Source organism: Coniophora puteana (genome assembly GCF_000271625.1).
Source record: "Coniophora puteana RWD-64-598 SS2 unplaced genomic scaffold CONPUscaffold_11, whole genome shotgun sequence".
Taxonomy (NCBI): domain Eukaryota; kingdom Fungi; phylum Basidiomycota; class Agaricomycetes; order Boletales; family Coniophoraceae; genus Coniophora; species Coniophora puteana.
Window position 1 is genome coordinate 1586380 of NW_006913063.1, and position 22223 is coordinate 1608602.

Sequence of the window (22223 nt, forward strand, 5' to 3'; positions counted from 1 at the left end):
TTCAGCTCCGAGCATCAAGTGCATTTAGTGGTTAACGTACATACCAGGAACACATGCTGTGGCTTGTCATACCTTATGGTCTAGATCCAGACCCGGCTATCTGATTTTCTCCGTCATCCGCATGGCAGAAACAGGAGTAAAGATAGGTCACAGAGATGAAGGCTTTGCCCTCTGGGATACCACCAATGGGATACCAATTGGCGGCCATGCAGTGACGGGATCACATATGCACGTCAACAACCATTACAATGGCCAAGATCGATAGGAATAAGAGGAAGTAGCGCCGATCGTCAACGGCGTTCGTAGGTTTCGCTACAGCATCTGGTGTTTGAGTAGTACAGATCACGAGCTTCGAACCCTGAGAGTTTAAACATGTATATTGAACGTGTATATTATAGGTAGTCTTTGCATGATTACACATCCGTCTCAAAAGGACGTACGACAAGCTTCTTCCCGCTGATCGTTTTGAGTTGCTTCAGCGCCGTTTCAACGCCATTGAGTCCGCCCGAGACAACCTCGACAGTGCTAGCCTGGAACGCCTCGTCAGGAACTCTTGCTAGAGTGTAGGAGACGAATAAACTCACTTTGATGTCTCCGCTTTCAAAAAGCGACGCCCAGACGCTCAGGAACTCCTTGCCGAACGCTTGATGCTGCGGCATCATAAGTGCGCCCATGACGAACAAAATCTGTTTTCCAGAGCCCTCCGATGCCTTGACTTGCGGTGGGTTTGTGGTGAGCACCTTCCCGCCCTCGGACACGATCGCGAGTGCGGCCTGCTGCGTCTCCGCGATGCCGACTGCGTCGAACACATGCAAAACCTTCTTCTCGCCGGTGATCTTCTCGACTTCCCCGGTCAACGCCTCGATTGAGAGTGAACGGTCGAGCACGTGCGTCGCGCCGAGCGCCTGCAGGAGCGGGGAGTTGCGGGGAGAGGCAGTGGTGATGATGGTGCCGAACCCGGCGAGGCGGGCGAGCTGGATGGCATATTGGCCAACATTGGATGTACCGCCGAGGACAACGATGGGAGAGCCCGCATGGGCGCTGCGTCCGCTAGCAGACCAAGGAGTGGCAATGCCGAGGCCGTGAGGCGGTGGCTGGTAGGTGCCAATAACAGCCGCGAGGAACGCGATGGGGAGGGCTGCTGCGGTATCGAATGACATGGAATCCGGAAGCTACAGACAAAGAGCGTCAGCATCTAAGAGTCACACGAATAGAGCACGGTCGCATACTTTGAAGGCCCAATCGGCTGGTGTAACAACCCACTGCTGGAAGGAACGTCCCTTGTTGGAAGCGACTCCCTGGTAGGCGATTCTATCGCCCTCCTTGAGATGGGTGACGCCTGCACCCACGGCGGAGACAATACCCGCACCCTCAAAACCGAGGATGGCAGGGAACTCACGCACGACGTGGAACCCGACCTCTTGAGTCTTGTAGTCAATCGGGTTGAGCCCCGCAGCGTAGTTCTTGACAAGAATCTCGCCAGAACCTGCTTGCGGAATAGGGATCTGCTGCAGCTCGAAAGATGCACCAACGCTGGGAAGGAGGAGTGCGGTCTGGGTCTGGGACGAAATGGCGGACATTGCGAGGATCAGAAGGGAACTGCGAGTAAAAGAGATGCGTTTGCTGCTGGCCGATGAGATACGAGGCGCTGGTGGAAGATCTTGGTGCTCTCATAGGCTTCGCACCGATTGCATTTTATACCGCGTACCAGCTGCTTCGCTCATACTGCTCGTAACCCTGCTAGGTGCCAGTATCCGTCATCCTTCGGCAGATGAATTTCCAAGCTGAATGGGTAGCTCGTCAGACTCAGTTGCAGTACAGTGGAAAATGTTGGACAAGGGGGAGAGGGAGGTTAAGTCGACGGAGCTGCTCGGGAGTTACGTCGCGTTTTACCTTTTCGAGAACGCGTCAGGGCGCGCGACACGGTGAAGCGCGATGGGCACAGCTTTGTCATGCTGACAGAGACTTTCTCACGCGTTAAAACTCTGTCGTCGACTAGCCATCTCGCTTTCTTCTTCGCAACGTTGACAAGACTTACAAGAGCGCATCGTCCATCCCCAGCATTCTCGTGCTCGGCCATCTGCCAACCCCTTCCTGAAATCTATTTGTAGGCTCTTCACGTTTGTGCAAGGCACTCAGCTTGGAGCTACTTGGCCTTGCCGATACTGTCACCCTCTTGAGTTTTTAGACTGAACCTTCAAGCTTCCAGCTCCAAGCTTCAAAGCTTTACCCAGCGGTCCTTTGTTCTGCAACATGACTCGGTCACATATTTATGTCTAATCAGAGCATTTTCTCTTTGTATATACCTGTGGACTTTCAGTTTCGGATACAACTGTTGTTGTCGAAGCTGGATGAAGTCGTCTCTATCTTTGCTGCTTTTACGAGACACCTTTGCGTGGGTGGGTCGACGATGGTCGAATCTTAACCGGTGTCTAGCACTATACCAGCATCCACTCTCCGCTGAAAGATTTGCTGGAGCGGTGATAGAGAATTCCAATGACGCAACGAGACTGTTTTCAACTTGCCTGGTCCGCGGAGCTGCTATCGAGCTTCACATTTCCCCCAGCGCCACCGGCCAGGACTAAAATCAGCTTTCCTTCAAATGCCTCTTCCCTGTAGTGGCCTCTCCATCTTCCGCTTCCCCACCATCAACGTCGTCTTCAAGCCTTACCCATCTTCGTATCAACCCTTCTCAGCTTCCCCACGTCGCACCAATGTCTTGCCTCGCAAGGAACATACTCGCCGCCAGCATCTTCTCCATCGAAGGTCTCGTCACGGAACTTGGTAATGATCCTGACGCGAGAGCCAGTCGTACGATTCCTGCCAAGATCATGCAGATTCAGAGTGCCCTCGGCAACTTCAAGAGCAAGGTGATGGACCCCTCGCTAACGCTTCTTACGGAGACAAGTGAAGAACGAAGAGCCCGCATCATGGTGGGCGTGATGGAAAGGGCCAAAGAGAGTGACGCTTCCAGTGGGTTGAAGCGTACTTATCATCTAAGCGAGAAGCTGATGTTCCTCTAGATGCTCACCAATCCCTCCATTGGTCGGTGGCCGTCAGCACCATCTCTCTCGCGAGCATGGCTAGCGCTGTCTCTTCTACCAGTGTCAGCGCAGTTGCCAGTCCCAGCCTCGAGGATGTGAAGCAGGGTGTGACTACGACGTCCGCAGAACAGCCGACGAACACCAACCTCGAGGAGAAACAGGATGACTCTGTGCCTACCAGCGGTACGAGTTTGTCGAGCCCTTAGAAGCTTCCGACTCACATATATTTTAGTGCTCAAAGACGACGTCCATAGCATCATCGACAGCTTGGTCAGGCCACCGTCGCCCGTTCCAGCTTTCATTCCAGCTCTTGCCTTTATCTCAGAGGAATCCGACCAGAGCATCGGCTCGGCAGTTCTTGACCCAATCATTGTCAAAGATTCCATTCCTCGTGACGCTCAGCTATCCTCCGGATCCTGCACTCACGGATTCGAGGATGTCTTTCATGATGATGAGGAAGATTACGACGAGGATTCCTATTTCGAATCACAGTGGTCTGGGTTCGGGATCGATGATAAGCTAGTCATCGGTGCGTTTGCCCTTCTAAACATAACGCTCGGGCTGACCTGTCGGGCCCAAGGTTTCTGCGACGGTGAGCCTGAAGGCGAGACTCTAGGGATGCACACATCACGATTCCTTTACACTTCTAAGTCGGAGCCTACCATCTCTTCCCAAACCCGTGAAGAATCGGCAGCGATTAGCGTCTCAATCTCCAGCTCGTTCCTCTATTCCAGTCATTCGATCGTCAGAGCACCCGCACCTGATGTCATTCTCGCTTGGGTGAAACAAGCTGCTTTATTCGAGGTCAGATTCAAGCACCATGCGCATGTAGTCCAGTGCACACCAACCAAGTCATTCCATGGCGAGCTCCATCTGGCAGAGGAAGGCGGTTTCCAGCCGCTCAGCGTAGACAATGTTCTCCCGGTCGCTTCCAAGAAGCGCGTCCCTGTCATGTCCTCCTCGGCGTCGGCTCCGTGTCTGTCGCCCACTCCGCCTTCGTTGTACGGCGATCTTTCGACATCGCGTTCGGACTCCATCGGCCTCTCGCTCCGGATCTCGGACATACTCGAGCTTCTCCCAAGCGCGACTTCTCGTAACGAGGAAAGCACAAAGAAGGCTTCGAGTATCCTTCCGAACAGTCGTCTCACCGAACGCCCGCATTCGTCAGCGCACACCGACATCTTCACACCCGACGTCGTCGAGGATGCCACCGACAAGTCCAAGGTCGAATCTCCATTTCCGGACGCTACGCCTGCCAAGTCAACTATAGTCGCAGCATCCAAGTCGATCACCATCACTCCCTCCTCTCTTGGCCTTTCGTTCATAACTTTCGACTCCCCCCTATTCTCTTCCGACGCTACACCTTCTACCCATTCAACGCCTTCTTCAGCTCCGTCGTCGCCCCCACCCACTACACCATCGCCGGATCTCAACCATTTTATCAAGCCCCTGATCGTCGCCAGGACACTTGATGCCGATGCCTCGCCCCGTTCGCCGAGCTCCTTCTTCAAAGTCAAGTCGGAATCCATACGATCGTTCTTCAGCCTTTCTCCGTCCACGAAGGCCGACATCACCCGCACCAAGTCCGGCAGGGTCTCTTCGTTGCGCTCGTTCTTCACGCCAAACAAGACCAAAGATACCCTGTTTTCGCCGGTGAATGCTCCTCGTTGGTCTGCCGACTCGGGTTGTTCCTCGCCCTCAAGTTGCTCGTCTCCGGCGACTCCCGTTAACCGCGCTCGCGCTCGCCTCGTTCCATTCCGAAACAAGCCCACTTTATCCTCGAAGCTTCCCTTCTTCAAGCGTTCTGTTGTTCGCATTTGATATTTTTGCTTCTATTTCCAGCTAGCCTGGACCCTTGTTCTTCCTCGAGTCTGTTTTGATGTTTGCAGTCTTCTCGTCACGCTTTGCTCTGGACTTGTGCCCTAGTGGCACTCGCTCTTTGGCGCTCGTGGATACCTTTCTTTGCATATCTTCATCTTCTTTCGGGAGCTTCTTTGGATACCATGGCATGCGCATATCTTTCGCGCTTTCTTTCGGCTAGGCTTTGGGATACTTCGGAATTGGCATCTCCACCAGCTATGGTTCGGCAACTTCGTCTCTCGGGCATGCACTCGGTGTTGGCATTGCGGCTTGGCATAATATGTTTTTAATATAGGTCTCATATCTACTTGCTCGTATTTTGTTCTCGATACCATAAATGGCAGCTTCTCCTTCGATTCGTTGCTGTTGTTTGATGACTATCGGGGGAACGCAACTCTGCATCCAACATGTAGCGTGTTCTATTCACAAACACCCGTCTTCGTTGTACATTGAGGGCAATGCAATCACGATTGTACCATGAAGAGAGCACCAAGGTGCTTGTCCTTGAATAGTGACTATGCGCCTCAAGATAGAACATATGATGCGTACTGAAGAGCAAAGGGACAATCGTGCTAGAATAACAGCCTGGGCTGTGCTTCACTCTATCGCTCCTATCTACTGGCACGCTTTACAGTTGTGCTCTATATTTGTCTTAGTTATTATGGGTCTGCCGGGATGACGACCGAATGTTAGATGAGGCCAACCAAGCCTAAAATAGCGTCAATCTAGACGCCCAATCAACTTTCTGACTCACTTTATCGATATACCCAATGCATGCAAACGCAGCGTGTCCGCGTCAACACCTTTTGCCCAGTTGCTTATGGACATCGTTTACGACTCTGGCGAGGCCACCATCATCGAGGAGTATCATTCGAGCGTCCAACTACAGCCAACAGCGTCTTGCTCAGATATCTGCAACACGGAGAATACTAGTGGCGCGATGCGCGCAGGAATCTATAGACTTTTCCAGTTTGAGGGAACAAAGACCATGGATCTGGCTGCACGCGATAACAAAACGGTTATAGGTGAGCTTCATATAGAACAATGTTAGGGTAGAACAATACCTAACTGCCACTGATTGTCGTGTAGCGTACGATGCACACCATGGGGACAACCAAAAAGTCAGCACCTGATATATCATAGATTTGCACCTTTCGAAGGTTTAACAGTGTATTCCATATAGTGGGAATTCTTTCCATTTGGAGCTGGAAATTCCATCAAATCCGTACTTTCGGGGACGTATCTTACCTGTGAGACGGTGCAGATGAACGCTCAGGTAATTGCAACGCCATACCCCGTTAGCTGGAGCGTGGAAAGGGTTCAAAGAGACAAAGAGGAACCTACGGTTCGGTACGCTTCACTTTCAAACTTGCAACGCTCATATCTTACCGGCCAGTGTTAACGTCACGTTGACTTACAGGATTATGTGGCCAAATAGCCCCTTGGCGATAACACTAAGCAGTCTTGAAGTCCCAAAGCCCTTGGTGAGCACGCTCACAGCCCAAAAAAGTTACAGAGGAACTGGTCACTAATTTTCCTGCTCGACAGTTGAAGCTGGCATCCGTTGGACAGGCCGGACAAGAATGGACGGCTCTTCGAATTGATGAGCCCACACCAGCCCCTAGCTTCATTGAATCTGGGGCGGCTCTGCAACCTTGCGAGGCATGTGGTAGTCAGCGCCCGTGCATTTTACCAAAGAAATCTCCCGCCGTACACATTGACGGTCCAGGTCAGCACCCAACCATCGAGATTCACTGCCTGGATATTGTCCCAGAAAACGGGACATTGATCTTTACTTCTGCAACATCGAATACAGCAAGTTCATCTACGGTTACTACGGTTACGAAGATTGAGAGGTTCCCGGCCCTAAGTCAGTGAGAATAGGAGCACACCGTATTTACAGCCAGCTGGTTCATGTGATGCCATATCCCTGTGTGCCTATATTTACTACAGCTAGAATTCGAATACATGCGATTCAAATCAGCGATATCATTTTTCCGTTCGTTTACAGTACTTATAACTGTCTTCATCCATATCAGTACACGAAAAACAGAGCAGACCATTCAATTGTCGCTGGCAAACGGCCAATCCGTGTAGCCTTCGGGCGTATGATTGCCAACCAAGTAAAATTTGGCTCTAATTGGGGCGGTCAATTGGATGTCCTCCTTCAAGCGACGGGGTAGATCCGGCTAGAAGATATAGTGAGCGGCGCAACGTAGAGTTTCAGTGGAGAAATTCTGACGTTCGCGATGAAAAGTCTCCCAAATGCAACGAGCCCGCCCTTCTGCTCAGCAGTCTCAAACGCCTTGGGCCGGGTAAAGCCGCCTGCGGCGATGAATGGACGGTCAACCCAGATCTCACGAAGGAAATCATTAGACTCGATTCCCGTTTCTTTAATGGCCGTTTCAGAGCCCTTGATGCGTGGCTCGACAGCGTGGATGTAGCAAAGGTTGCGTTCTTTGATCTTGTTCACGTAGTACGAGAACGTCGTGATTGGGTCGGCCATCCTCATATCTATGTCGGTATGGGTCAGTAAAGGTGATCGTCACAGGAAGGGATAGTATCACCTTGGAACTCGCTCCAGGGGCTCATGCGAATCCCCACCTTGGACGCACCGACTGCTGTAACGACAGCATCAACGACCTCCAACGCAAAGCGCGTCCTATTCTCGATACTCCCGCCGTACTCATCCGTGCGGTCATTGCTGACATCCTGCAGGAACTGGTCGATGAGATACCCGTTCGCGCCGTGGATCTCTACTCCGTCGAAGCCTGCCTCGATCGCGTTCTGTGCGGTAGTCGCGTAAAGTTGAACGTACTCCTTGATTTCGGGTATCGTCAGCGCACGTGGGGGTTTGTTGTGACCTGCGTCCAAGTGTTCTTGAAGTGGGATAGCAGAAGCGCCGACGTGCTCATTCCCCTTGGACACAACGAACTCGGGGTCAGCGGCGCGGCCGAGCGCCCAAAGCTGGCAAAAGATGTAAGAGCCCTTCATATGAACAGCGTCGGTGACCTGGCATGATATTCCCAATGCTGAGCGCCACTCTCAGGACTAATACAACAGGTCACTCACCTCCCTCCACCCCTTGATCTGCGCATCAGTATAGATTCCGGGGACATTAGGATATCCGCCGGCTTTGCTAGCAATGAAGGTTGCCTCCGTGATGAGCAGTGTTCCTGGCGTGCTGCCCCGCTGTGAATAGTATGTTGCGGTTTGCGGGCCAGGAACGTGGTCATCGTACCCTCGAAAACGCGTGAGAGGAGCGAGAACGATGCGATGCTTCAAGTCAAGCTCGCCGACGCGAATGGGCGTGAATAGCGAGGGGGTGCCAGAGATGGTCATGTCAGCGGCGGTGCTGATATGCTGAGAGAAATGGCGTTCGGAACGGGTGTCCGTTATGAAGCGACTGGTCGAGCACCTGGAGCAATTTATACCCAAGATTAGACCGTGAGCTTTCTGACTAACGTGGGCAGCGAATTTTGTGATAGCATACATTTCGTCCGAAAGTGTAAGGCTGATGGAAGTTGGCAGAAGAAGCCGTAGCCATCACTCTTCTATGGACCTTATCAGTCTAATCAAACGTACATCTAAAATTGACTCACCGGAACATCATGTAACGCTTCGCAGTAGTTGGTGTTTTAGGTTTGAATTGGGATGGATTGCAATCGCTCTACGTCGCAGCAGTCAAACGGCTCATAGTGGCCATTTGACAGTAACGACTGTGTGAGATATCAAAATATCAGTCGAATTATAGAGCATACAGCTAGCAAAATGGCGGCTCTGCATATCATCGGAGGCTATGGACAGACATACTCTGTCATGAGAGAGAAGGAAATAGGGAGACATCCAAGATTCGGCGTCGGAGTGTTGTCGCTGAGCGCTGAGTTTCAATGTTCTCTTGGGAAGCTAGTGCGCGACTCTCACGGTGTGATCGCCACTTGACACACTACCACCATGTGGATAATGTCAAGGACATGTAAGATGGCACAAGACGACCACATCCGTTGGAGAGGAACTGATATATTCCACATCCATTGCAACAATCGTCTTGGCCCTCTTCGATATCCACCAGATTTTCTTCCTCGGTCTCACCAGCTTCATCTCCGAACGCTGAAAATTCCCATCTCATGAGAATGTCCTTGCTAGTCGCATCGCGAGCGTAGCGATTCTGATGGGCCCCGACCTATTCAAAAGCGAAATCGAAGTAAAGAAGTCGATAACATGTGCTGAACCATAACGCTAACATTCCTGACATAAAGAATCGTACGAACTCTGGTTCCGGACTGTGCATCTTCATTGTTAACCACTTTCCATCGCTCAGGCTACTAGCCTACTACTGATATTATTCTGTCGATCTCGACTGCACTGGCTTAGTTTCCTGATATACCCATGTCTAATGGCCAACAATGGTGTCATCCATGCTAGACCTGTACGTGTCGGCTGTGGCGGCTGCGGGATCAGCGACACGGAAACTCGACATGTGGCTTGGCAGTGGGGAATCACGAGTTTCCTCGGTAGTCTCGCGCATGCGAAAGAAAATCCGCGCGCTCAGAACACTGTGCATAGTGATCTGCAAACTGTCCAGGTATTCATTGTGGTATGCCTACAATACCAATCAGTTAACGTCTCTGTATCTGATGGGATCAGTGTCGTGCATCACCCACTCACTGGAGATACGGCTGCGTTCAGTATGTTAAACAAGGAGAAACCTGCCTCCCCCGTACATCAAAAATCCGCCGAGCAGAAAGCAACAGGATTATTGCTTACCGGTCATGCACATTATGTAGAAAATGCTTCCTCGATAGACAGTGTTGACGAGCTGTGAATGAGTGGATCGGTGATAGGCAAACCAGCGCCATATTGTGAGAGAGAGAAGTACTAGAGATGGAGTGAAAGTTAAACATTAGACATTAGCATGCACTATGACTCACTTAGCTCGTATACCACCAGAAATCCGTACTGGATAGTGCTCGAACGACCCGTTGAGAAGTTGCATGCATCGGAAACTGATAGGGATAAGTGCCGAACTACAGGTCACCGCTTAAAATATATACGTACGGGTTCCGACTGGCAGTTGCCTTCCTGGGAGTAGATCGCTTACGTAGCTGGTTAGCCCAATAGCAAGACCAAGGAATATCTGAGTTCATTAGCAGCATCATAACTGTCGAGATACAAGGGGTGGCTTACCGCAGCGGTAGTAAGGAGGATGACTAGCAGACGGCGGCTGCAGCCCCAGAATGCCCATATACGCATCATGAGGAGCCCTTAAACAATACTCAGCTATACCGATTATACTAGGGATAGAAATCTGACCTTCGGCTGCAACGATACTCGCTATATGGATATAGTTCGTTGCCTGTGACTGCTTGCACTTGCAGGGGGTCGCGTCAATCCGGCAATCAACATTATTGCGTGGACCATACATACCGACTTAAAAGTCACCGCCTCAAGCGCAGCTTCAGAGCCTTTCACGTTAACGTTTATTTTATGATGGGGCAAATCACGTACCAATGACAGTCAATGCCAACCCAGGAAAAGGAGAATATCGAGCAATGGTAAAAACCACTCGCCCCCAAGTCCACTTTTCACCCCATAACCAATGTATCTGGATCCAAAATGAGTACCGTCGTATTCCTAGGCATGTGCAGCTCACTTCGTGATGAACTGTGAGACAATAATCATATACCTGAATACGTTTCAGTCTTAGGTTTCTTCCGAAATTCGACGGATATGCCTTGCATACCAGGAGAGCAAACCCCGCGACTGCATGACCCCCGTTCAGGCCTTCTTACATCATTATGTCGGTAAGGACTTACGATTTGCATACTGCTCAATTATCGGGCATTAGCCTGAAGTCAAGGTACCATAGGCGAAGAACTTACTGCGCTGATTTGTTCTCCTAGGACTTCGTCGATGAACGCGCTACTGGCCATCGGGGCCGACATCAGACCAAGGAAGCGGAGCTGGGTAGGGAACGGGAGGGAATACTGTGACTTCTCATGGTCTTGTTATATATCCATTTGTCACACGCACTGGTTAATGGCGTTGGCTGTAGTCTGCTCAGGTCGACACAGCCAAGAACATTTCCAAATGAGGGAGAAACTATTTATGTGCAGTCCAAACCTTCTCCAAGGAAAATATTTTTGGCTAGTTACAACGAGCCAATTCAATTGCTGCTTTCCCTACTCAGTGAGGGTTTGGTGGTAAGGACGTCTGCTGCTTCATCTGACGAGGCTGGCTCCTCGTGGAAGAAGCAGAAGGGGTGAGTATGAGTGCGATAAGATGTTTATTATCGACTTCTCCATTGGGGTACCAGAAACGTGGATATACGCAAGAGAGCGTTTTACAAGCTCTTGGACGAGATACGTGAACGTCAGCGCGGGATTTTCCATCCCAATGCCTACAAATATGACTAAGTTTAACGCAGGTGCTCGAGAGAACGAGGTGGACAACATTGGAAAGACACCCAGGGTTTATTCGTATCCTGGTGCGAGAGGTACCGATAGCCTGGATGACGGCATCGACCACCTCGAATGCGAACCTGACTTGGTTCTCTATGCTACCGCCGTACTCATCCGTACAGTTGTTGGTGACGTCTTGTGTAAACTGGTTGATGAGATAGCAAGATGCAGCGTGGATCGCGATGCCATCACAACCAGCTTTGATAGGCTATCGACGTACCTCTTTCCCTTCTATTTAAGCTTCGGTGTATCAACGGTGTATACCCCAGGTACGTGAGCATATCCTCTGGCCTTCGCAGATATGTCAGTTGCAGCGGAAATGAATAATGTTCCAGGAGTGCTGGATCTTTGTGAATAGTAGCTTCTCGCACGGGCCTGGGACGTGATTGGCGTACGAACGAAATCGGGTGAGAGGCACCATAACAACGCGACGCTGCAGCTGCACCTCGCCGATCTGGATGGGTTGGAAGAGAGCAGGGACGCCCTCAGAGTTGGCCATGGTCAAGTGTGAGAGGATCTATCTGCATTGATGCTGGCCATGAGTGCTCGCTTCCTGCTGCACACGCCGCCATTGCGCTGTCAAGTTATCTATCACTCACTTCAATCCTCGGATATTGGCGGGCGCAACAGTGCAGATTTATGAAAACAGTGGGGATAACGACAGAAAACTGGTTGTGCGTCAGTTGGATAATAGCCCTTGGGATGTAGTGCTCACGTTCTTATTCATACATACTTGGTACAGTTTGATACGTATCGAAGTATCATGGGAGGGAGCAAAGTCTGACATGGTGAAATTTGTCAAATAGCCGCAAGCCGGGAGTATTGCGGAACTCGGAACGGACCGAGCCTTGGGCTGTTGACGATAACATCCATGTCCACCTCAACCTCTCTTCCTGAACAAAGCATGTCCCCTGTCATTCATACGGTACCCGTATGATATTAGCCACCCATGGACGACCCAGCCATGTCCATGTCCCTCGAAGACAGAGCTGCGCACTTTGCGGCATCCAGACAGATGTCGCTAAACCTCATCAAGCTCGGCGCAGTCACCCTCGCCGATTATCTCGATCCCTCCTTCCGGGACGACGACTTTCCGACCCGTGCACCACCCGCGACCACTGATGTTGATGCAGGAGATGCGATGTCTTGTGATGCCTTTCCTCCGCCTGAGCAGCCATCAGCGCCTCAGCCTGCGCCGCCTCCAGAACCCCCGCCTCCCGAGCCTCTGGCCCCTCCGCCTCCACCCCCGTCTCCACCGCCCATAATTTTAACTGAAGACGTAAACTCCGGGAAGACGACATCGTATGCGAATGCTATCAACCGCCTGCATGAGACATCTCAGAGACTTTTCGGGAATGTCAACATGCTTGGCTGGGAGTTCATCGAGGAGGGCACTCGGAGTACGTCTTCCCTCCTTTCCGATTATTCCGAACCCCCATCTCTCCCCTTCCAACCTCGTTCGAACGCTCTAATACGCGACCATAGATAAAAAATGCATACTAACTATAACGCACCCATCTGGCGCGAAGCGTTCGTACACCACCCCTCCGGGTTTCGCCAAGCGAAACGAAGCCAAATCTGCGGCTGCGAGCATAGCAATCGATCATGGCGCGCTCGATTTCATCTCACAAGGCGATGCTGATGCAGCCACCAAGGCCGTTCCTCGTGGGCTAATCCTCGCATCGCCTTCCACTCAGCGGGAGTGGCACCATCGACCAGCACCCGGGGCCATGGACGTCGACGCGGCGGTGAGCGGTCTAGACCCTATCGAGGAGATCGAGGAGTGCTGCGTGAGGTGGAGGGCTGGCGTCGTGACGCCTTACTGGGTGGTACTATTCGACTCTAAGACAGGCCACAGTAAGGGTCGACTCATCCGTCTGGCTGTACCATACATGTTGATGTGTCCGTTTAGAACAGGGTTGTGCATTGCGAATATCACTTTCGCCTCACTCCGAGCGCGTATATATGGCGCAACCGGTTTTTTCAAGCTTCCCCGAAGCACAGTCTGCCTGCGCTCGTACTGCGATATCAGAGGGCGCGCTCGATTTCATTAAGTTCGGAAATGGGCAGACGCAACCTGCCTCGCCTTCGCCGTTTGTGCCGATTCATCAAGAGTCCGCGGTTCCAACAGGACTAGAACCTCCGCTTTCCCTACAGCAGTACGTAGATGCTCTCCCACAACCGTTTCCCATATCGCTGGAGGGCAAGACGGCGATCGATTTCAACGTATGCGGTTGGATGAATGCGACTATTCACACAGCACAGGGGAGTCGGTTGACTGCGACGTACATGTACACGTCTTGTGAAACTGCTGGATGTATGCGCCTTCTCTTCCTATTTTATCCTTATCCGATGCAGCGTCGATTTCTAACATTTGTTTAGTGCACGGCTGTTGTCTGCGCTTTGACTATCCCAAGTCCTATCGGGCATATCTTGTCAACCCGCGTTTTCCCAAGCGTGCGGATGCGAAAGCCGCTGCGTGCTACCTGGCCATCTCGCACGGCGTTTTGGACTACATCAAGTCCATCGCGAAGGAGGTTGAGGATCGGGTGACAACCCGCATGCGCAAGTGGGCAAACGAAAAGATATTTCCGGCGTTGACCAAGGCATGTACTATCCCCGGTCAGCCGAAGCTGGAGCCGAAGTGGGAATTTGACAAGGACAAAGGGGGTGAGTAGCCGGCGTGTTCTCGATGTGCACATCGATGTATCCTGCTTACGCTCCCCTTCCCAGCATTTGGTTGCACGTTGACGATTGAACTCTCGCCCAATCCCACCCCGTTCCAGGTCCGAAAATATACCGTCGAGCCGGCTTATCGCACCAAGGCCGACGCGAAAGTGGGCTGCATATGCCTCGCAGCGGAGCAGGGCCTGCTCGAGTTCGTCCGGTTTCGCGGGAGACCCACGCCCGAAAACTACGTCATCGACTACGACCTGTCGAGTGCCCCGTCCGAAAACGTCGGTGAGAAGCGCAAGCGGGAAGATGCAGGCGGCGCTCCAGGGGAGAAGGGGAACAGCGGGAACAGCAAGAAGATGAAGAAGAGCAAGAATGTTAATGGGGAGCGGTGGAATCGTGGTCCCGGCTTCTTCCCGCACATTCCTTATAGTCCTATGCCCGTTCCGATGGCGTATCCGATGATGCAGCAGCCCCTGGCGCTTGGGAGTGACGCGAACATGGGCATGGGCGGCTACGCTGGTCCGTACGGTGTTCTGCCACCCCAGATGTCGGGTTATGCGGCACCGATGCAGCCGATGCGGACGTGGGGGCAGCCTTCGCAGCAGGGGGCGTATCCTGGAGTTGGCCCTTCGCAGCAGCACATTCACAGATCTGCAGAACTTCAGGGGGCAGCTGACGATGATGAAGGGGTCTGGAGCGAGCCGGAGAGTGGTGAGGTCTCTCGGGCAGCCTCGCCTGCGCTATACCCGTATGAAAACCCCACGAAGGGGCGGGAAAGGGCTTCCCGCGAGACAAGTAGGGTGTCCTGGTCAACCTCAAAGTCGGGGTCGACAGAAGACACCCCTGCTTCTTTAAGGCCTGACGGTGTCGGGCACGAGGATGTTCTGATGGTGACCAAAACTGGAGAGCCAGAGGTTGCGAAGACCAATGCCACGACCAAGGTGTCACAAGTGATCATGTTGAATAGTGAGCCTTCGTCCTCTGATACCCACCGGTGACACAGCTGATCTGGGGGTCCCACGCCAGAATATTGCGCGGAACATGGCATTGGACGACCTGAGTACCACGACGAGGAGGTTGGTGACGGAACTGGGGGAAAGAGGTTCAAGGTATGGATAGTGCTGGACAACGAGAAGATGGAGCTTCCGAGGACATTTGAGACACTTGCTGAGGGTCGTGAACGAGTTGCAAAGCAGGTGTTGGCGAGGCTTAAAGGATGCCGAAGCGTCTGAGCTGGTATGTGAGTGAACCATTCTACCTCCGTGATGCCTCGGTACTGGCGGGCAAGGATGATAGTTCGCCAGATGCTGGGACTAAGTTCGCGTACAATACAGAAGCAATGTCCCAGCTACCCCTATCTAAAGATCTAAAGTATCCTCGTCAAAGCATCATATATAAAACGAGATATTGAATTACTAACTAACTGCGGAGAACCGGTGGAGAATACAACACAACGTTGTCGGCAATGGCGAGTGTGACAGCAGAGTGGAGCTCTGTCAACGTAAAGTACAAAGTCTTCCATTTCTCGGAACCGACATAAATACAGTCAAAAGCGCCCTTGCAAGTCAACGACCATCTTCTCTCGTCTCCACACCCCCCACATTCTGTACCCTCTGCAACTCAGCCAACCGCTTATGAAGTTCCCCACCACCACCTATGTCCTCGCGTTCTTCATCGCTCTCGAGCCCGCAGCTATAGCGACGCCGGATACCGACTGCAGTGGGACCGGCACGCCTTGCCAGATTGCTTCTCAGTGCTGTTCGGGCCAGTGTTCGATGGTCAGCTCTCCCTATGTAAGAACCCTTTGCACAACGTTACTGCCTTTCGGACCTGTCTCATATTTGCTTGGTAGACCTGCATCGATTGAAGGGTGTACTGGAAGTCAGCCCATTACTCGGCTAGCGAACGGCTATCGGAGCAATGCGGGCCCACCTTGGGAAAGCGAGCAAGATCTTGAACCGCAATTGAGGCAACATACTTACTGATTTCAAGCAAGAGCCAGTCTACTGTCGTCCGAAGTTCAAGGATAATTAACTTGAAGTACAGACGTTATCTTATGGAGTTTCCTGGCTGTACTTATGTGCAATAAGACCGTGAATGAACAAATGGCGTTGATGTCAGGCGGTTAGGACTGTCAGCATAAAATGAGGGAGGAGCTGTATAAAGCTTTGTCGCTTGCGATGGTGGCACAAGTCTCACAAATGGCCGAGCCACTGAGAAGGAACCGTCCAAATCTCAGCACAGCTTGGATTAGTCAGCAGCCTCAGAAGTAAACAAAGCCACACGCCGTCAACGCGTCGACGGTTGCATGCATCTGCATCATGACCGAAGGCTGGCAAGGAACCTTTACTGCAGATCAGAAACCTTTACCGGCAACATCCGTCTCCCCTGTCCTCTCCTGTCCTATGTAACACATCTTTGACGTCGAAGCTGGTACCTGAACAAGATCCGCCCACACCGTTAGGCCGCTGTAGCCCATCCACCGCAGATTCACCGAGGAACCATCCAGGGCGCATGTACCCAGTCTGACGGTCATGTTTGCGGTTATCATCCGGCTCTTATCTTCAGCATCCGAAATCTCCACAATAACGTACTACTTGATGACGAACGCAGTTAAGGGAACATCCCTTCACTTCTAGAACTATGAGGCACATTTGTCTGTGCCGTGACGACCACCGCCAGAATTCCGAATCACGCTCTGAAGCGAAAATGCCGCACCAGTGCCCACCTAGTCTCCCCTAGGCAGACCCTATATCAGAAGACAGTAGTGCCCACCTCCTTTTTTCCGAGCACTGAGTCGAAGCGTTCCGTCCTATCTCTTTAACGCTCCCGGATTATTGTGTTGAAAGGGCTGTTACTGGGTATATACCCTAGCATTTATCCAAGTCCTTCATGTTGTGCTTACCGAGGTTCACCAAAGACTTTAACTTGGCTTGATTCAACGCGTACATCAATTCACGGTACTTCGGTGCCTTGATTTACTTGTTTTCGGGACTGACAGGTAACAGGCAACATCATCTCACCATCGGCGATCATTGATATACCGACGGCACACAGGAAACCACATGACTCCCGAGCGCGAAATTTGCGTTCGTTTGTATCCGTTCACTGTGATCCTGATGCTCTCGCCTTGCTGGCATTCGACGTCTTCGACGATTTTATTCACAGAGCACCGGAACAGTCATGCTACCGGGCGACACTGGCACAACGAGAATTCCGACATGCTGTCTTTGAGCCAATGAGAGTTCCTGTTCGTTTAACGGTATAAATGGGTCGGTTTTCTGTCCTTCGAAAACTATCATTCGTCTCTTCCTCGTCTCTGCTCTCTTCTGAATTCTCAACGATGAAGTGTGCTATCCTCGCTGTTGCTGCCGTCGCGGCCGTCGCCAACGCCACCTCGCTCAAGGTCGTCAACAAGTGCAGCGAGAGCGTCATGCTCTTCTCCCAGTCCTCGTACGGCACGATTGACAACAACGTCAACGTCGCCAAGGGCGCTACCCGTGATATGCACATCTCGAGCAACTGGGACGGCGCCATCAATGTCGGCACTGGGTGCAACGGTGCCAACTGCCAGACCGGCGGCCCCACATGGGACGGCCAGACTCCCTTTTCTCGCGCTGAGTTCAACTTCGTACGTGAATGAAACTCTTGTGTGGCCTTGTCAAAGTCTGATCGTCTGTAATATATAGTGGGCTGTCCCCGGGAAGGTCACCTACGACATTTCCTTGATCTACGGCTACAACGTCGGTATGGAAATCTCCGCCGGCGACGCGTCCTGTGACAAGTACGCCTGCCACATTACTAGCGGCTGCGTAAGTTCCATACGTAAAGTCCATCCAACCGCCTTGCTGACATCACGAATATCTAGCCTATCTCGGGCCCTGGTGGCTCTTGCTTCTCGCCGTGCTGCAGCACCAAGGCTGCCTGTGCCGGCGGTGCTCTGCCCGCTGGTGGAGGAGGCTGCGTCAACAACGCTGGCCCTGGCCCTCACTCGCCGTTCTACTACAACACCTGCCCGAACGCCTACGCGTTCCCCGACAACGATGGTGCTGGTACGTGTTACGCATCCCTGTAGAACGCGTATGCTTCGATTACTGATGACGCAAACAGCTGGATACAAGCCCGCCGACAACGTCGACTTCACGTGCGGCAACACTGATATCACCCTCACGCTCTGCCCAGGCACTACCTCGCACATCCCCAAGTAAAAGGTTTAGGATAGGAATTTACACGTTGGGATCTTATTTTTGGTACTTATTTCTGGTTCGCGGCTTATTCAAAGTGGAACAATAAAACGATGATTGTCATTGTGTCAACTTTAGCATTTAAAATAAACCTAAGTAAGGAATGCGCGCATCTTCGCCATGTACTCCTCATCAGAATTGCTCTCATACCTCGCGGCTATCCACTCATCCCTTTCCGGCCCCACAAAGTATCGGTACTTCGTCGTGCCATCCGTCGCCGCCCCCCAGATAACCTTCGCAACGTCCTCCGAAGAGGTAACAATCCCACCATTCATACCCGCAAACACGGCCTGCAGTTGCTTCGTAAACCCTTCATACGATGTCAGCTCCTCGCCCTGCCCATCTGGCCCGCCACCAAGTGTCCCGCGCGGGACCGCCATCTCGCTCCTGGAGCGGGTTCCAAACTCGGTGCCGGAGACGCCGCCGTGCGGCACGACGGTCTTGACAAAGATGTTCTGCGACGCGAGCTCGTACGAGAGCGCCTCGCCGAACCCTTCGAGCGCGAACTTGGACGAGTTGTACATCGTGATCGTCCCCATGCACACGAAGCCGGCGCCCGAGGAGATGTTGATCACGCCGCCGTGCCCGTTTGCGCGGAAGTGCGGGAGGAGGAGGCGTGTGACGTCCATGACGCCTGGGTGATAATAATTTCGCGCAATCAGTCAACGGCACTTTCCAGCATTCAAAAAAGGAGGGATGGTTCGCTGCTCACCGAAAAGGTTCACGTTGAACTGTTTCTGGACAGTCTCCCTTGAGATAGCCTCGAAGAGCCCCCGCTGCGCGTACCCAGCGTTGTTGATGAGCACGTCGATGACGCCGAACTTCGCAATGACGGCGTCAATAGCGTGCTTGATAGAGTCGTATTCCTCGAGGTCGAGACGCGTGACGAACATGCGTGGCGAGTCAAGCTCGGTGAGTTCCTTGCACTTGGATGGGGTGCGCATCGTCGCGGCGACATTCCACCCTTGCGCGTGGAAGTACTTTGCCGTGGCAAGACCGATGCCACTCGAGGCGCCAGTTATGAAGACTGTTTGGAGTGTGGTGGACATGGCGGTTATGCTTGTGCTGGTGTGAATGGAGAGGTCTGTCAATCGTCGCCTTTATATGCTTTACGGGACCCTTCATGATCAATTTTCCGCATAAGCTTGCTCACCCACATACCCGTGCATGACTCATTTATCGGTCATAGGCGTAATGGAAGGGCGTCAGCATGTATGGTGTGCTGTGAGACTGATTAGACCTATCAGTCCAGCTGGACGTGCGTCGCTGCTTCGTTCGCATCCGGTTGCACGTATGCCTGTGAGCTGAGTCGCGCTAAGCAGTAAGTAGCGAGGAATTGGCCGTACAAACGTCAAGCCACCAAGAAGTTCCCATCGATATGTCTTGAGCGCACGTAATCGCAATGTTGAGGACTAAGACTGCTTAGGTCTTTGACTATGGATGCAGATTGAGGTCTAGTTGTTCGAGCTGTGGTTGGCTGACGCCTCCCAAGTTGACCATCTGGAAGGAGTAAGAAGCGAGAACCTGATCCGACACCTGTCAAACTTAAAATAGACTGTCCGTTGATTTGTATACCTTTATTTGTTCTCAAGGCTGTGCAATCCTGACATAGCCTATCTCGCCCAAAAGGGCCGTTCACGCAAATATGTTGCAGGACGATAAGGTGCTTGAATTGTGGTACCCGAATCAACATCAGATGATGCTTTCGCTATACTAGTAGCACAGAGATGTTATGTGGACTGTCGAGACGCATAACTTCATACTACTAAGCTCCTCTCAAGCGCTTACACGCTGCCCACCTTGTGCACCTTCACCCAGTCCCCAAGACGCACGACCCCGCTCGCCGTCGGAACGCCATTGCACCCTAAACACGGCTTGTGCATCTTCGCAGACAAAAGACCCGTCCTATGTTTCATGAGCACCTTATACGGCACCGCCTTATCGCGTTCGCCTAGCTCTGGAGACACATTCGGCAGCTAGAGGAGCGCCGGAGTGAGCTTGTCTGCAGAGAGCCAGAAGACGGTCCTATACGCACCAGGCAGCGGGGAGACTTTGACACAAGGTGGATTGTGGGTGGCACCTCCAATGTCTTCTCACCGTACGCGTCCGTGGGGCTAGAAGGGTGTATGGAGATTTCCTGAATGATATCTTCGACAAAAGGTGCACCCGCGCCACCAAGAATGATGTTTGGCCGGAACCTTTGCTCGCGATGTTATTAAGTGAGCAACAGGTTGAGGAACAGGAAGCGTACCTTTCGATTTGTAGCTCCTCTTTCTCCCACTTCTTCTCGATACCCTGCTGACCGACCATCTCGCGCACCTTGCCCTCAAGAGACGTCACGCTCTCCTGAGACAGAACCAGCAACGGATATCCATCGTGGAAGACGAACGATGCGTCGAGGTTAGGGTGGCGCGCCGTTGGATTACATATACTTAGACGCGGTCCTTGCATGATGAGTAGGATCGGGAGACCGAGGAATGCAGACAGGATCTCGGAGGGCGTGCGTGACGCGGGCGAGACGCTCTCGCATACGTAGCCTGTTACACCTTTCGCGAAGTGGTTGATGTCTTCTACACTGATGGGTGCGGACGTGAGCACCCGTACATATGGGCTGGCATCGTGTCTCGGCGATAATAAGACGTAGTGTGAACACTTACACTTCCCAGCTCTGCAAAGTCTCCTCGTCCGGGGTCAGCGGAACCTTGAAAGACTCGGTGCCTAAGTCGGCAGGGAAAGAAACCTCGAGGACTCCTTGATCCTTGTGAATCACAGGATGGATAAGAACCGTCTAACAGCGGATAAGTGAATGCGAGTGAGTATCGACTTTAGTTTGGTTGACGGAAACTCCCGGCTGACCTTAGCGAACTCTCGAGCTGTGACCATCTTATGATTGTCTTCCTTGACAATCACCCATGTCCTGTCATACTGAAGCAAAAGTAGCTGAGTAAAGTCAGTTCAGTGAACACGCGGGGAGAGCATACTTCAAGGCCTAAGGGTGTATAGGCAACCTCGGTAACTGAAGTTCCCCTACAGCTCTAATAGGAACATGCGTTATAGTCAGGATAACAATGCTTGGATGCGCTCGCGAGGAGCGCACCTTGATGGGATGGACAAGGAGCTTAGTCACGCGTAACGCGGAGAGATCGAACTGGCCGTGGTTGACCGTATCAATAGCAGAAGCGCTCTTGCTTACGGTGGTCGTTGCTATCGGTGGGTGTCAGGTAAGCGAACAGTCCGCCAGAGGAGATCCCTCCGTCAAGAGATAAGGACGGGGCGGAGATGTGCTATGATATAACTAAGGCTCAGGGGCCCAAGATAGCGAAGCTAATCGATCACGCACCCGTAAGGTTGACCTTCCCCCGATTTATCCCCTTCGAAACCATGTACAGCGATCCAAGAGCGAGGGCTGTGAGTAGGAGAAGCGCATTCTGCCTGATCGTGATGGAGAGGTGGGCGAGGGTGTCGCTACGGGAGATCAACAGCTGAGACATTTGGGAGTAGATGAAGGGACTTCTTTAGTGCGCTGCTGAAGTTGAGGTGAGAGGAGAAGGGAGGTCTTGATCTTGGAAAGTTGAGGATTTATAGCGCCCTTGATGGCGGGCCTCCGTCGCGGGCATTGTCCGGAAATTACGATAAAATCTCACTTCATGTAGTGACTCAGCGTTCACCCTCGAACCCTGAACAATGACATGCTTTAGCGCTGGTATGGCGTGTGGACCTGATGAGCATGTGAAAGAAAGATGCACATTGGGTAGCGTTTGAAGACAATGAAGGTTGTCCAGCCATGAGACTCATTGAGCGTTTAACGTAATGTTGCGGGACGTGCAAAAGCGCCTACAAACCTTCGGTCCGGATCCCGGCTGAACCTGTCGGAATATTCCGAAACTCAGCTAACATGCCGTTGACCACCGCATCGCGAAACCTCTGCAGACCGCGAT

General features: G+C 52.3%; 8 protein-coding genes across 8 annotated transcripts; 3 read left to right on the forward strand and 5 right to left on the reverse strand.

Moving 5' to 3' along the window:
* Window positions 1–364: 364 nt before the first annotated feature.
* Window positions 365–1640, reverse strand: CONPUDRAFT_109285 (GroES-like protein). Its single transcript, XM_007774067.1, has 3 exons — window positions 1230–1640; window positions 585–1172; window positions 365–530 (listed from the first exon to the last, which is right to left on the reverse strand). The coding sequence occupies exons 1-3, from the start codon at window positions 1578–1580 to the stop codon at window positions 414–416; spliced, it is 1056 nt and encodes a 351-aa protein (XP_007772257.1). The 5' UTR covers window positions 1581–1640; the 3' UTR covers window positions 365–413.
* A 1074-nt stretch (window positions 1641–2714) lies between these two features.
* CONPUDRAFT_157144 (uncharacterized protein) lies at window positions 2715–4865 on the forward strand (the record flags this gene model as incomplete). The annotated part of the gene is made up of 4 exons (XM_007774068.1): window positions 2715–2973; window positions 3024–3227; window positions 3277–3573; window positions 3625–4865. The coding sequence occupies 4 exons, from the start codon at window positions 2715–2717 to the stop codon at window positions 4863–4865; spliced, it is 2001 nt and encodes a 666-aa protein (XP_007772258.1).
* An 878-nt stretch (window positions 4866–5743) lies between these two features.
* Window positions 5744–8290, reverse strand: CONPUDRAFT_84226 (NADH:flavin oxidoreductase/NADH oxidase). The gene is made up of 8 exons (XM_007774069.1): window positions 7977–8290; window positions 7472–7916; window positions 7147–7418; window positions 6453–7093; window positions 6325–6388; window positions 6088–6254; window positions 5994–6025; window positions 5744–5929 (listed from the first exon to the last, which is right to left on the reverse strand). Exons 1-4 carry the CDS (start codon window positions 8244–8246, stop codon window positions 6968–6970), a joined length of 1113 nt encoding a protein of 370 aa, XP_007772259.1. The 5' UTR covers window positions 8247–8290; the 3' UTR covers window positions 5744–5929; window positions 5994–6025; window positions 6088–6254; window positions 6325–6388; window positions 6453–6967.
* An 894-nt stretch (window positions 8291–9184) lies between these two features.
* CONPUDRAFT_84227 (uncharacterized protein) lies at window positions 9185–10868 on the reverse strand. The gene is made up of 13 exons (XM_007774070.1): window positions 10787–10868; window positions 10721–10730; window positions 10648–10667; window positions 10558–10590; window positions 10413–10509; window positions 10332–10360; window positions 10218–10275; window positions 10092–10168; window positions 9963–10041; window positions 9836–9910; window positions 9672–9782; window positions 9573–9613; window positions 9185–9507 (listed from the first exon to the last, which is right to left on the reverse strand). Exons 1-13 carry the CDS (start codon window positions 10835–10837, stop codon window positions 9298–9300), a joined length of 891 nt encoding a protein of 296 aa, XP_007772260.1. The 5' UTR covers window positions 10838–10868; the 3' UTR covers window positions 9185–9297.
* Window positions 10869–12314: 1446 nt separating this feature from the next.
* CONPUDRAFT_146054 (uncharacterized protein) lies at window positions 12315–15442 on the forward strand (the record flags this gene model as incomplete). Its single annotated transcript, XM_007774071.1, has 6 exons — window positions 12315–12765; window positions 12851–13222; window positions 13278–13682; window positions 13748–14035; window positions 14099–15007; window positions 15068–15442. 6 exons carry the CDS (start codon window positions 12315–12317, stop codon window positions 15271–15273), a joined length of 2631 nt encoding a protein of 876 aa, XP_007772261.1. The 3' UTR covers window positions 15274–15442.
* Window positions 15443–17384: 1942 nt separating this feature from the next.
* On the forward strand, window positions 17385–18249 carry CONPUDRAFT_157148 (Osmotin thaumatin-like protein; the record flags this gene model as incomplete). The annotated part of the gene is made up of 4 exons (XM_007774072.1): window positions 17385–17672; window positions 17731–17853; window positions 17910–18093; window positions 18152–18249. 4 exons carry the CDS (start codon window positions 17385–17387, stop codon window positions 18247–18249), a joined length of 693 nt encoding a protein of 230 aa, XP_007772262.1.
* Window positions 18250–18377: 128 nt separating this feature from the next.
* CONPUDRAFT_61550 (short-chain dehydrogenase reductase SDR) lies at window positions 18378–19334 on the reverse strand (the record flags this gene model as incomplete). Its single annotated transcript, XM_007773573.1, has 2 exons — window positions 18378–18919; window positions 18998–19334. 2 exons carry the CDS (start codon window positions 19332–19334, stop codon window positions 18378–18380), a joined length of 879 nt encoding a protein of 292 aa, XP_007771763.1.
* A 735-nt stretch (window positions 19335–20069) lies between these two features.
* On the reverse strand, window positions 20070–21776 carry CONPUDRAFT_157150 (uncharacterized protein; the record flags this gene model as incomplete). The annotated part of the gene is made up of 8 exons (XM_007774073.1): window positions 20070–20261; window positions 20321–20483; window positions 20537–20860; window positions 20943–21073; window positions 21142–21210; window positions 21267–21320; window positions 21383–21489; window positions 21626–21776. The coding sequence occupies 8 exons, from the start codon at window positions 21774–21776 to the stop codon at window positions 20070–20072; spliced, it is 1191 nt and encodes a 396-aa protein (XP_007772263.1).
* Window positions 21777–22223: the final 447 nt, after the last annotated feature.

What these genes read in the sequence shown, in the direction of transcription:
- CONPUDRAFT_109285 (XM_007774067.1), bottom strand. Translation starts at nt 1,580, where the DNA reads ATGTCCGCCATTTCGTCCCAGACCCAGACCGCACTCCTCCTTCCCAGC. An exon ending in CAGCCGATTGGGCCTTCAAA is followed by an intron (nt 1,173 to 1,229) that starts GTATGCGACCGT and finishes CTTTGTCTGTAG; the next exon opens with CTTCCGGATTCCATGTCATT. An exon ending in TTGAAAGCGGAGACATCAAA is followed by an intron (nt 531 to 584) that starts GTGAGTTTATTC and finishes GAGGCGTTCCAG; the next exon opens with GCTAGCACTGTCGAGGTTGT.
- CONPUDRAFT_84226 (XM_007774069.1), bottom strand. Translation starts at nt 8,246, where the DNA reads ATGACCATCTCTGGCACCCCCTCGCTATTCACGCCCATTCGCGTCGGC. An exon ending in AGATCAAGGGGTGGAGGGAG is followed by an intron (nt 7,917 to 7,976) that starts GTGAGTGACCTG and finishes ATATCATGCCAG; the next exon opens with GTCACCGACGCTGTTCATAT. An exon ending in GGAGACTTTTCATCGCGAAC is followed by an intron (nt 7,094 to 7,146) that starts GTCAGAATTTCT and finishes TATATCTTCTAG; the next exon opens with CCGGATCTACCCCGTCGCTT.
- CONPUDRAFT_84227 (XM_007774070.1), bottom strand. Translation starts at nt 10,837, where the DNA reads ATGGCCAGTAGCGCGTTCATCGACGAAGTCCTAGGAGAACAAATCAGC. An exon ending in GAGTATCGTTGCAGCCGAAG is followed by an intron (nt 10,169 to 10,217) that starts GTCAGATTTCTA and finishes GTATTGTTTAAG; the next exon opens with GGCTCCTCATGATGCGTATA. An exon ending in TGAACGCAGCCGTATCTCCA is followed by an intron (nt 9,508 to 9,572) that starts GTGAGTGGGTGA and finishes TTGGTATTGTAG; the next exon opens with GCATACCACAATGAATACCT.